The following is a 14,218-nucleotide window of genomic DNA, read 5'->3' as shown; positions in this document are numbered from 1 at the left end:
CAATAAGATGCAATTCTGAAAATAAAATAGATCAAGGGTTATGGATATTTTTATGCTATGTAAAGTACACATATTTATACTTATTTTTCAAAATTTTGCCCAAATTGTAAATTATGATATATTTTTGTCTAAATATAAACTTACTTGATTACTGGTAGATTTAAATAAATTTATCTCATTTGTACTGTATGCTGCATTTCTTTTGTTCGTTTTTTGGTATTTTTCTACATTTTTCCATTACTGTGATGTATTATTTTAATTGATCTGTAAGTTTTTTATTCATTAAGGCCTTTATTTACTTTTATCATCTAAGTGTAAAATTCTTCCTATTTGCATTTATCCTTTCATTTTGTTAATGTGGCCAACATACAACTTGTAAAACCTTCATTTAATCATGTACTTTACAGCTTCAGCCTATGATGTTATGATTTAAAAGTATTTTTTTTAAGATTTTATTTATTTATTTTTTAGAGAGGGAAGGGAGGGAGAAAGAGAGAGAGAGAAGCATCAATGTGCGGTTGCTGGGGGTCATGGCCTGCAACCCAGGCATGTACCCTGACTGGGAATGGAACCTGCAACACTTTAGTTTGCAGCCCGCGCTCAATCCACTGAGCTACACCGGCCAGGGTGAAAATATTTTTATATAAATATTAATTTTAATTTTCTTAAATTATGTTGTTTCATTTTTACCTATAAACTTTAACACATGTGAAATTTACTTGGCATACTAGAAAACAGGGACATGAATTTTTTTTCAAGTGGTTGCCCCATGTGGTAATCCCCAAACCATTTTTCAAATAACTTCCCATTCCATTTGATTAGAAAAGTTGTACTTAAAATAATGACATACACAAATTCTAGTCTATTTAAAGACTGTCTATGACCTATGTCTATTATTGTAACAGTACCACATTCTCTTATTTTATTTTCTGTTAATCCTTTTCCCTGATTATAAATTGTTAGATGAAAAATATGACATTTACTTGTAAGTTCACCTACACTTAACTTTCTTCTTGTTACACCTAAAGTGAAATAATTAACACAAAGCTTTAACAGTTTCCAGGACAAGCTATCAATAAAAGTTTCTTACATGCATTTTATGGCTACCATCAATCCTTAGCTTTTTAAAAAAATGTCCATCTCTCTCACTTACTCATGTTGTTAGCTTAACAATATTTAGTTGGCCTACTTCCCTGTGCCAGGCAAGGTGAAAAGGCCCACTTCTGGAAGTACACATCCAAATACACCATTTGACAAATACGTAGACTGCAGAACCACAAGACGAGAAAAAGGGAGGGTGCCGTTACAGACAACAGGGTGGCTGGGGGGAAGCCAGGGGTGCCCCGAGTCAGGAAAGATGCTGGGAAGAGGTGACCCCTAACAGCTGAAAGACATGGGAGCAGCAGTCGTGAAAACACACAGGAAAGAGAGAGCCGACCACAAGGGGCAATACACGAGGCGGGCAAGTCCTGGAGTGATGGAAGAGCGGAAAGGCAACCTGGCCACAACACCACGAGTGGATGGAGGGATAACCTCAGATAAAGGTGGAAAGGTGGTCAGCCATCTGATTACCCAGGACCCATGTGATATTTTACTCTAAATGCTACTCGAAAAATGCAAGTCAGAATGGGACATAATTTCATTCTTAGTTTAAAACGAAATGTAGCAAAACCAAAAAAAAAAAAACCCCACTACAACAAAGAGCAATAAAAGAATGAGGTAAGAAAACCATGTTGAAGAGAATTACCGTAATCCAAATAAATTAGCACTAAAATAATCTTGCTACTACAAGTTTGGACATTGCAACCTTGTCCCAGTTATAGAAATCCTTTAGAAAGAAAAATGATTTCATTATATTTGTTACACTACATATTATAAAATACTTATTATGTGAACATGTTAAACCCAAACTGTATTTCACTGCATTACTGTTTAAGTTACATTGGCAGTGTAGTGCTAGCATCGCCCACCAGCTGGAACACCGAGCGGCTGGAGACGAGTCCAGCACCAAGGCGGGCAGTGCTCGGAGAAGGGCTGGGGCCTGCAGGTGAGCGCAGTCAAAGGCCAGAAAGGAGGGAGGCCAGAGGACCAGTTCGGGGATCCCCAAAAGGCTCAATAAGGAGCTGCCAGAAGGGAGGGAAGTACGAAGGAGGCAAAGCTTTTCAAACTGTCTGTGAGGACAAAAATGTTCTAAAGTACACAGAATAAAAGTACAAATGTTTTTATTCTTTGACTCTACAGACACAAAACTATATCTCAATAAATATAATGTGAACAAACACTGGAGAAAAGAAAATAATCACAAAAACTGTCCATGTCGCACTAAAGGTGTATGTACACAAAAATTTTTACACTTGTAACTTTTCTCAGAACTAAATAAAAAGTTTTAATTAATGAGTTATTTCCCAAACCAAACGACTATGTAAACATTTTGAACACTGAGAATATAAATATTTAAAGTTTATAATCTGATCTTGAGCTTTTTTCTTGTTAACTTAATCTGATCCAAGCTGACCCTGCAATAATGTCACTCAGGCGAATAACACACAGCTGACCTGCTTTTATTGCAACACCACACAGAGCGGAGGAAGCAGCGTCGCAGAGACATGCTGACGGAATGAAAACTCAGGAGCTCAGAACACTTATTTTAAACTTTCACCCACAATGAAACTGGAAATGCCGTACCTTCAAAACACACCATCGATGTTCTATACCCAGTTCCACTAATTCATCCTGCAGTTATAATCAAGTACAAATTTCACTGAAAAAAAGAGTTCCAGTTCCCTGAATTTCCTATGCATGAATCTTTTTAAAGGAAAATAAAACACAAAGTATTCATTAAATATGTAAAATGACGAGACAACTTTTCAAGGATGAATGAAATCAAGGTTATTCATATAGACTGAGATAGTTCATTGATAATTATTATTAAATAATGAAACATGTCATGGAAACTGTGTACTTCCAAGATTTCGACTTCGATCTTTGTCCTCTGACACTTTCTGCTGGTAAAACACACACATGGCGACCCTTCTTTGCTGGAAGCGCTATGTTCGCTGAAAAATTTTACGTGTCTGACGAAGAAGTCACTCCTGTCAGTCTCTGAAGAGCAGACTCCTCCAGGGGCCGACTCCGTGCGACACTGGGGGGCGCGAGACTGGGGGGGTGACATTGCAGGTCAGCAGCATCAGAGGCGGCATCCCCACGCGCTGCCCTCGTTGTCAGGGCCCAGGTCCTCACACAAGGGAGAGAGCAGCGACTTCCTTGTTGTCGCCCCGCGAGCACCTCAGGACATCACGGCGCCACGAAGGCCACTGTGCAGCTCAGCTCCACTGTCCTCGCGGCAGCCCTTCCGTGATAAGAAAGTCGTGACTAAGGTTCCGACGCAGGCAGCCTAAGCAGAGTGCCTCCCAGTCATGGCAGCTGAGGCTTCGGCACCTGCGTCCACAGGACACGGACTCCAGGGGACACTGAATCTGACCTCCTCTGACCCTTCTTACACAACTCGCAGCCATATGTGTTTGTGAGGAATAAAGCTAAGATGTCTCCTTTGCTTCACCAGGATGTTCAAAGGTTGTGTATGTATAAAAAACACCTGTGTATTCCCCGAGTTGTAACAAAAAGACGTAGCTGCCACCAGTTCTACCGATGCACCCAGCCAACGCAGGGGTGCACAGCACTGCGGCCCGTCGGGAGTCACCCCGTGCACGCTCACGATCCTCTGGTCCAAGAAACAGGTCCCCCTTCCTGCTGACTTGGGCCGGCGGAGCCTCTGCTCCTGCGGGTGACGTCACACCTCTGTCCCCAGCTCTTCGCCCTCTCCGGCAGGGTCAAACTCCTCAGAGGCCGCAGCCTCTCTGCCTTTCTGTTCACAGCCAGCCGGGGAGAGCTCTGCCTTCACCGGACTCCCGGGTAAGGCTCTCCCCTTAGAAGCGGCTGTCCTGCAGACCACAGCTAGTCTCGGGGGCGGAGCCCTTCAGGCTGGCGTCCCGGACAACGTGGGCCTGTGCACGGGAGGCCCTGCGGGGGAGGCGGGGACGCAGAGGGCAGCCTGCTGTTTTCCTCCGCTCCGCAGAAACACTTTTCGTGTTAATCTTACCCAGACATCATTCTTCATCTCTGAAACTTCCAAGTGGTTCTTCTTTTAAAAACTCTTCCATTATTCTCACCATGTTCACTTTTTCCTTTAGAGTGAAAAACACTTTGTACACACTTACGAAAGCTATTAGAATGTCCACATCTAGTAGTTCCGCCAACTCTGTCCTTTCTGAAACCACTGCTATTGACTGAGTTTTCCTCCCGCTTCTGCATCACATTTTCCCGCTTCTCTGCACGGTCCACACCCTTCTCGTGGGTGTGCGCCCACACGGCTTGCTGGAGCGCAGAGAGCCGCACGCACCAGGCTCTGGAGGAACTGAGGCCGTCCGGGCTCCTTTAAGCTTCCTTCCTGCGAGTCTGGAGCAGCCTTCGTCTCAGGGCCCCGGCAGCGCGGGACTGGGCTGTGCCTCTGCCGCAGGCTCCTGTGAACGCCGCCACGGGGCGGGCTGCCCGACACGGCGTCGGGCACCGTCCGTTCGCGGGCAGACGGCACTGAGAAGTGTAACGGGTGCGCACCCGAAAGCTCTGTGTTGCTCACTGGCCAGGTACAAAGGCAACAGGCGTCTGCATGGAACCTGAGGCGTACACTTGCTCACAAACAACAGCACTACGGATATTCAGTATATGACATGAGAAAATAAGAATACCCGAACAGGTCAGGAGATGAGGTCAGTATTACCTTTGTAAAATGAGTGGGCAAAGCTCTGCTCAGGAATTAACTTGGCAAGGAATCCATGGTTCAAACTTGGATGAGGGAGAGATGGTATGACCACAACTGTGGAGAAAATCACGGAATCAGATTTGAGCCAACATGTAACAACCTGCAACACGGTCCACCGACGGTGCACGACAGTTTTATGTTACTGCAGCATGCAAACAGTGCTAGCAAGAAAGGCCATGTCTCTGGGGGCACAAAAGTGCTTTGTATTAAGAGAAAGGAGCTCATATACTTGTAACTATTTCAGCAGCAGACACAGAGACATACAAACACGTAAGAAAATCAGAAGTGCTTTTAGTGAACTGGTTATTCACTAATACATTGCTCATTCTCTCTCTCTATAAAAATATGACTGATATGAATGCATTAAAATACAGAAAAAGTTGATTAAGATAATAAAGTCTTCGTGTATTAAATGGTCAAAAGACATAAACTGCAATGGTAGAATAATGTTTAATTTGAAGTCCAAAGTTAAAAGAGTATACTACAATGAAATACCATGCTTAGGAGTTTAAAGGTAACGTGGCATGCAGCAGCAAAGTATTATAGTATCAACACAGCCCGTATTCCCACGACAACGATAAAAGGTAAATGAGGTATGATGTGCTATGAAAAATCAGATGCAGAGATTTGACCAGTAATTTATACTTGCTTTTTAAAATATCCATTTTATTTATACGCCGTAAACATGTATGTAAGAAAGACAATTTCAACTACAAGATAACCCATGGTACACGAAACCACCACGGGGCTGCCAGGGTCGCACTGCACCAAACAGAGAAACAACCTTGGCACCAACACCTGGCCTGGAATGCCGTTAATGGAAGCCACCCCACAATGTTAGGCTATGAGTTGCCAGAAAATGTGTGTATCATTTTCAAGCAGAGCAGACAAATCTGAAAACGCAGGAACTCCTCCACCGTGAGTGTCTTCTGTGGACAGGAAGGGCAACCTGAGCTGGGACAGGTCACTGTTGAAGGTACGTCTTTGATTTTAGCTGAAGCTACTTTGGTATAAAGTTTAGAATGTATGTTGGCTTATTACGAGTCTCTGATAGAAGACTGACATTGAAAATAAAATACTTTATATAGAATATATTAATTATACAATAGGGATGTTTAAATAGTGAACTAACTACACAGCAAAAGCAAGCAAGTAAGAGGAATGCTAGCTTTGAACTTGGCTATAAAGATTTGTATTTTGGCTTAGTATTAGTCTTGCATTACTCTACAAGGACCTCCTAATTTGATGTTTATAAAGTTAAAAAGTAATAAATTTAAACTGCATGAGTTACTTGCATGTTAAATAGTATACATTATTTGTATTAATAAATGTAAAACACTAAAACTAAAAATGCACTGAAGAATGAGAATATAGCAAATATCATGGAAATACCATTCATACATTTTTGAGGGATTAAAGAATATTAAACTAGCCTTTATGTACCACTTACTTGGAACTATGAACAGAATCAGTTTAAGTCTGGATGTAAAAATGAAATAAAGAGAAGGTAAATGATAACAGAAATCCAATGGTAACTAAGGCAATGGTAAGTACCTGTACTAGTGGGCGAATTGATTTCCTGCCTGATGTTTCTGCCCGGCGGGCCTCCCCGCGCTGTCTCACGCTGGGGCTCCAGGATGTCGCGGTACTTGGAGACCATCAGCACCGAGATGAAGTAGACCACAGCCAGAGCTAAGAACTGCGCCTGCTTGCTGTCGTCCTGGGCAGAATGAAAAGCAGACTTAACGTTCAAAAATTTTAAAGTAAAACTTCTTAGAATGCACAAAACTGTACCTATTCCACCTTCTTTACAAAGGCAAACTATGACATTTAACTTTTATTAAAACTTGCTAAGTATACATTGTTACTCATTATCACTTAAGTATAAATGTTGCATAAAACTCCAGGAATATACCATCTGAGTTATATGTTGAAAGATAATTTCAAAAAATGAAAATGTTAAAATTTTGTTCAGTATGTCACAAATGTTACTCTTTGTGCTTTTCACTATCATTATCCATTACTTCCAAAAGAGTGTGCACATGAAAAATTAGGCAGATGGCACAAGGCTGAAAAGGGTAATTTAACATCTCAATTACACAAGCAGTTTCCAACGCTCTAAAATATTAATAGAGTAAAATGGTCCTTGGGACCCATGCAATTCTGAGCTGTTACTGTCTGCTCAGGAGGCTGAACACACATGGGGACATAGGGCTGGGGAGCAGCAGCCAGATTTCACAGAGCTCAGCAGCAGCCAGAAGGGGCACCAGGCGGCTTCAGGAAGGGCGAGGCCCTCCCTGCCTGTGCAAACATTTATAAAGAAGTCATAATCCCACTGGCCTGCTCTGGAGAAGTCACCAGGGAAACGCCACCAGCACCCACGGCGGCAGCTGCAGGAGCTCAGGAACATGCGGGGCCCGCCCGGAGGAGACCAGCAAAGCCCTGCCAGGCCTGGAGGAGACCGGCGTCCTCAGTGCAGAGGCAGTGGCTCCCCACGCAGCCTGCAGGCCGGTGGGGAAGAAGGCCACTGGGCTTGGAGCTGCATGCTACCTTCAAAGATGTGTCCCACGAGCCTAGATAGCCCTCCATCAGATAGCCCTCCAGCAGGCAGGTTTATATGGTCTCTAAGCCCACGTCCAAAGTAGGCCATATCTAAAGAGTTGCACATAAATGGTTATCAAGCTTTATTCTAAGCAAGGCAAAAGAGATACTTCAAACCAAAACTGCATTACTGTGCCCCACAGATGAAAAACAAACATGCACTAAAGTCTAGTAACTGTTAATGGGCACGTCATACTTATTACTTCATTTAAGTGCAACGTAAACACAATCCAAAATGTATGTGAATGTGAGGGGACCAGCCAAAGCACCTGCGTGCATGCCCCACGAACAATGCAGTGTGGTGGCAGCCAGATGGAGGCGGGGCTCGGGGGGGGGCAGAGGGGGAAAACGAGGATGACTGCAATACTGTCAACAACAAAAACAAAGATTAAAGAATAAAAATAAATGATGTGCTTTTGTCAGAACAGAGTGTAAACAAAAAATATTTACTGATGGTTTAATGCCATGAAGCAAAATTAGAACAGTTAATGGAGAAAATGGCCAAAATAGATAAATTTGTTCTGAAATAGGAATTTAGTATTTTGCACTCCACGGGTGACAGCTTTTCTGGAGATACAGTTTCTTATGAAGTATTTAAACTGCATACTCCTTGCATTGCAATGCTAATGGAATAAATATACACAAAGGGGGACAATCAAAGCTTACATGGTTATTATAAAGGATATGATGAGTACAATCAGACAACAAAAGATGTCGACCAAGAACGAATGCAAATGCAGCCCAAGCTGTGGTAGACCAGAAGGATCTCACAACACTTTTAGCTCCACCTCTGGAAACGCAGGGCCAGGCAGGTAATTAAAAGGATTTAACAAGCACACGTGCAAGGAAGGACTGCCGACGGCCAAGCTGCAGAGCTGCAGACCACGGCTGCTGCGCCCTCGCCGACCTCAAGCCCCTCCCTCACGCGGGGCACACGGGAGCCACCTCTGCTCTGCAAACCCAGATCTACAAACTGATTGCGCCGCTTATTCCCAGTTGTCTTTGAAAAAGAATAACAATTTACTTAGAGGTTGAACATCTGGAGAACTCAAGTTTTACACAGATTAATTGACTCTCTTAGGTATTTTACTGTTATGAAGACACGAACTTCATGATGTCCCTCCCATCTGCTTCAGAAATGGGGTTCTCCACTATTCAATACGGTGTCAGTTATATAATTAACTCTGAAATCCCTGAAAAGTTGTAATGCTTCAACCACGACGTTGGGAAACTTGCAATTCAATTTCTAAGGATTAAAATTACTTTATATAATTTTGGGTACAGGCAAATTAGGGTAATAAATTTCCTTTCATTTTTAGCTTACTGGGAAACACTGAAAACAAAGTTTTCTTTTTTAAGCTGTATTTTTTTACCACATAGCAAATTTTGTCACACAAATCTTTTACTTGGATTTAAACAGTTCATGTGACTAAATTAGCAATGTCTTCACCACAGAAAACAAATGAGAGCAAGAAAGAAATTTATTCTTGGACATTTATTCTTGGACAAATTTTTCTCCTGCCAGTACAGCTGGTACTCACTTTCTCTCAGGGTTAACAACACTCAGAAATCCTTGAAAAACATGAAAATCCTTAATCTCTGATTAAGAGTATGTGCGTGTGCATGTGTGGTCTTACTAAGAAACTCACCTACTCACAAAGCAAAACAACCGACGAAGAAACAGTTTTCTGGCCCCAAGGTTATGTTCTATCACTTAGTTATCTGCTCTATACTCATATATATACATGGTGTATGTGTATTACATATACTTTTCCTTGAAAACCTATTTTTATCTGATTTGTTTTTTAAATGAAGGCAACTAAAAATGACTATTGATTCAAAAAACTTTACAAGTCAAATTCTTAGCATAATATCTGTAGTTAACTCTAAAACATATCATTTGTAAAACATTTTCAAATTTGAGATTATAGAAAAGTGAGAAAAAGTGTGCCTTGGAACCTAGGAAATACAGTGATGGAAAAGGAGAATGTTCTGGAAGGATCAATCTAGGGATTCTTGTGACCCTCAGTGACCTCCCCGGGAGCCGAGGAGAACAGACGGAGGTGTCTGAGGCATGGAGGTGTCTGCCACACACGTCCTCTTGAGAAGCACAGCTGCGGTGCCCTGAGGGCTCCGCCAGGGACCCCCGGGGCCACGGGGCACCTGCCCCTAGGGAGAGCTTGAAGCACCGCGGCTTAGCACCCACCACATTTGCAGGGGACATCCGCAGTTGCTAGCGAAGTTACCCCAATCTACCGCAACAGACTGACACAGAGCTCACTAACAATCTAAACACAGAGTCACACCTGTTGGGTCTGATGGTGCCTCTTAGAAATAAAGATATGCCCCTTGTTTTAATCATCCCTCATTTTAAAAAACATTCTTCCCACAAAATCTTTTTTTCAGGAGGAATAATTTCCATTTCTAAATGGTTACGTTGTTAGTGATTTTTCCCAAGTCTAGATTACAAATCAGATTATGGTGAGATTCTTGCATCATAGCTTTTATGCTATCATATGTTTTATCTCCTATTTTTAAAAAATCCCTTTATCATTGATTAATTACAAAGCAGTATGGGTTTAATATAGACACCTTGACAGTACAAAAAAGTGTAAGAGGATTAAGTGCAAAATAAAAACTATTAGCCTAGAGACGATCATTGGTTACATGCTGGCATTTTTTAAATTGAGATGTGCGCACACACGCAGCATGCAGAGGTAACACTTGTGAAATAGAAGCACCGCGGCACGCTGCTGCTTTCCCTTAAAATGCATCGAGAGTGTTTTTCCATGTCACTAAACTCCCCTCAAAAACATGATTCTAACAGCTGCACAGCTTCCTGCTGAATGGATACACTAAAACGTATCGGACTGAAACTCTCCTGTTGCACATGTGTGACGCTGCCAAACTTCCTGCAGGAACCTCCGGTGAGCACGGGAGGCTCCGAGTTCTTCCTGGGGAAAAGGCCACAGGGCGCCACCATCCATGGAGACAGCTGACGCACTCTGGGGGACAGCTCTTCCAGAAGGCTGTCCAGCTGGGAGTCCTCCCAGCACCGCACGACGGAGCCCACTCAGAGGGCCCTGGTGATGCCGGTACGATTCGTTTTACATTTTGTGTGTCTAATAGTAAAATTATCTGACTTTTGTTGTTAATTTACATTCTTTCGATTACTGGTAATACTGAATTTTTATCATATTACCTCCTCTCTCATATTTTATGTCCACTGCCTATTTTTATATTGGTATGCTTATAATTTTCCTAGTGACTTATAAGAACTACTACATACTAAAGTGATGATTTTTCTACTGTATATTGTACCATGTAGTAGGATGCTGTGTGACTTTTTTAGCCACTTTGTAAAGTACCAAGTACTCCATCCAATTAATCACGTGTAAATTCACAACATAAACTTTCTTCTGTTTCATAAATCATTAACTAAAATAATGCTGTATACCTGAATGAATACTGAATGAAAACTGCAACTGAAAATAATTTTAATAAAAATTAAAAAAAAAGAAAAAAGAGTTCCGAGTGGCTGGCCAGTAACAACAGCATTAAGGAGTGCTGTGTGTGCTGCATCCGCTCCGCAGAGCCACCCGTGCTCCCACCCAGCGGGTGCAGAGCGCCGCCCACACGCTCACCCAGACCCCACCGCCTGTGATCCAGGTGCTCGGTGAGACGGGCTCCTCAGGCTGCCTCGCTCTTCAGCCTTATTAAGCTCCCCTTCTAACTCAATTTCCCAAAGGTATCTATGTTTTTTAAATGCATATCCTTCTTTCAAAAGCAACTGCATCCCCTAAAAAACGAGTGCCAGTAATAGCATAATGAATCAATCCCTTTTACCCATAACACAAGGAATAATTACGACAACAACTATTCAGTACCTACCCATGCAGCAAGTGATACTAAAAGAGAGGAGTAGGTAAATCAGGATAAAATGGATTACAATTTTGCTTGGTATGTATACAACTTACTTCAAAATTTCACAAATTTAAACAACAACATGTCAATAAGCTCTCAGAGAAAGCTGGGGCTCAACCGTTTTATAAACAGAATTACATTATAAACCCCACCGTTCCCGACTCTGGGACCTTCAATTTTACTGTCCCACTTTCTTACAAAATTTAGATTATTTTACACGAACAGCAGCGGAAGGTCCTTCCTGGGAAGTCACGTGGGCACCACCTACCACGTCCCGGAAGACGACGGCACGGAGGCGATTGATGTCCACGTCCTGAAGGAGTCGGTCGGGGTCCTTGATAGGAGAAAGGTTGCCCGGAACGTTTTCTAAAGGAGTCTGAAAAGTAAATTAAAAAAAAAAGCCAGCATAATGCATAAACTTACACAGTGCTGTCATTTCTAATGTCCCTAATCTAGGCATTTAATTGCCCACTTTCTTTGCCTCCTCACCCCAGGTAACAGTTAATAACAACAACGCTGTTATCAGATGCCTTTTCTGCTCTCCTACACTCCGGTCAACTTCTGGCGCCAGTGTTCCTGCTCTCCAGCATCGGAGTGACCGACACGGACTCAGAAAAGCCGGGCAGACTGCGGGAGAAGAAAGACGGAGTGCGGGCTGCAGACAGCCTGGGCTCTGACTGCTGCTGTGACCCGGGCTTACTCCTAAACTGTGCTGAGCCCCACTTCCCCCACCTCTAGTTAATGCGTCTCTGAGTCACTGGGTTTCATTTAGCCGGCATGCTTTCATCATATGAGATGTTATTTTAAATTACTATATGAGATTTTATGTGTATTTCATGAGCTACAAACAGTTAGAAAAAGTAAACTTAAAAAAATTCAAACACATCTTTAATATTAAAGCCAAAAGACATGAAAGATTATTACCATCAAAAATCTTTATATAGTCGAAGATACAACACTTCGGCCAATTTTATGTACTGTGTCACATAGCAAACTAGTATCAGAGTCCAGTTCCCTGAAACTGAATCCAGCGCTTTTCCACTCACAGAACATGTTAAGAACTGTGTGGACACCGTGTGTCCGGAGTTGCATGAACCAAGCGAGATCAAGGTGTGAGGTGTGCGAAACACAACCCCCGCCAGGAGAAGGACTTGCCGCCCCCTCACTGAAAGTGAGCGGGCTCCTCCTAGTTCTCCAGGGACCGGACCGCCACGACGGTCTGTCGCTCCCCGCGTGGGGCGCCGGCTGCGCCGTGGCGCAGGACAGCAACACAGCGGGTGTTCGAAGGCTGACAGTTACTTGGTTTCCACTGCAATTCCAAACACCCTACAAACCTCAGTGCGATTATCTGAAGAGTCTAGCAATATTTATCCCAGAGTGATTAAAGAAAATGACACACTGACAGCATAAATGAAACGTACAAACTTTATAGCATAAACAAAAAAATTACATTTATACCATTTTATAATTAAAATTATACCACCGTATAAAGTGTTTCTATACCCATAATGTGAGTCTTGTGAAGATTTTTTGAATAAAAAATGCCTGTACCATCTCTCCTTATCTACGTGTGTTAAGAACCCTATGAAGTAGAAGTTCTTAGTATCTCCATTTAAAAACCAAAACCTCACGCCTTGGAGAGGCTGAGTAATCCTGGTGACGCAATGCTGAAGGGGAGAGCCAGCCCTGGTGCCCGCGGCCACCTGACTTCAGAGCCCTCGGTCTTGAACCAGGCAGCGCCAGGGGCTGTGTGGCCGCAAATGCAAACAAACCTACAGTAGACCGTACCGCATCCCACGCGGGCAGCACTGACTTACCTTGGCTGCGGCTGCAGCTGCACCCCCCTGGGGAGCATCGGCAGGCTTGCTGCCCCCGTGGGTGGGCTTGCCCCCGCGGTCCCGCTGTCTCTGCCGACACTCTAAACAGTTCCTCACGGCGACACAGCAAACTGCCCAAAAGCACAAGCCCATTACTCATGCGAACAGTTGGCTCCCGCAAGCTGACAAAAGTTGCTAGGTTCTTTCTGTCTTTCTGTCCCCATCCTCCATCCCACTATGATTTTAAAAATCAACTAGATCAACAAATACTTTATAATGATGCAATAGAGTAATGACAGGTACATATAAAACACATGTGAAGTTAAAAATTAAACCAAAATGCCCCCTTTGCTTTACTGAGCTAGAGAAACAGAACGCTGCCAGGGCCTCTGAGGCGCCCATCACGCTCTGCCACAGCCCATCCCCGCAGCGCTCACGGTTCTGGACTCCCCGAGCCAGGGACATGGTGAAGAACACAGCGTATCTGACAAACGCTTTGGAGTAGTGAGGCTTCTCCCTACACTCTGACTACCCTGGCGGCAGCGGCCGGCCGCAGATCCCCACGGTGGCGGAGGGTCTGTGCCTTTGTCAGGCAGAGCCAGCTCCTCTTTGTGAACAGCCGCGAGGCGCAGCAGTGAAGGGCCCAATCTCGGAGGCGCCCCGAGTCTGAGTCCCGGCTCCTTCACCCCACAACAGAAGGCGCCGGCACAGGCGCGCTGGTGCTGCTCCGAGGACACTGGCTGCTCAGAGCGGCAGGGCGAGGCTGGCCGTGGAGTCGCCTGCCAGCACTCTGCGCATAGAACTAGTGCTCAGGGCCGGGATGTGCGCGTGGGCCCAGGACAACTGCCTTCTGTATTAGCTCACCCAAGAAGAGTTAAAAGATGATTGACACTACAGTCACTTCAATAAAAAGTGTTACAGTCCTACTGATTTTTAAACGACTCAAAATGCATTTACTTCTTCAAACTACAGTCCATCTGAGATGACCAACTCTATACACGTCTCACGTGAAGACAGTGTGCTTTCCCGTGGGTCACTGGAGCCGCCTCTCCATCAC

At 43.7% G+C, this 14,218-nt stretch overlaps 1 protein-coding gene across 5 annotated transcripts in view; it reads right to left on the bottom strand.

The window, feature by feature from the left end:
- The window catches only part of NBEA (neurobeachin), a 446,461-nt gene that overhangs the window by 322,300 nt on the left and 109,943 nt on the right, over positions 1–14,218 (bottom strand). For all 5 annotated transcript variants that reach the window (XM_045839137.1, XM_045839139.1, XM_045839138.1 and 2 more), the window contains 4 exons: positions 13,162–13,292; positions 11,613–11,720; positions 6,374–6,539; positions 4,778–4,873 (listed from right to left, as the gene is read on the bottom strand). In XM_045839137.1, coding sequence (XP_045695093.1) covers positions 4,778–4,873; positions 6,374–6,539; positions 11,613–11,720; positions 13,162–13,292 — 501 coding nt within the window. The remainder of the gene's footprint in view (positions 1–4,777; positions 4,874–6,373; positions 6,540–11,612; positions 11,721–13,161; positions 13,293–14,218) is intronic.

This window comes from Phyllostomus hastatus, unplaced genomic scaffold (genome assembly GCF_019186645.2).
Source record: "Phyllostomus hastatus isolate PE091 unplaced genomic scaffold, TTU_PhHast_1.1 phas_contig_29, whole genome shotgun sequence".
Classification (NCBI taxonomy): Eukaryota; Metazoa; Chordata; class Mammalia; order Chiroptera; family Phyllostomidae; genus Phyllostomus; species Phyllostomus hastatus.
This window is presented reverse-complemented; position numbering and strand designations above follow the sequence as displayed.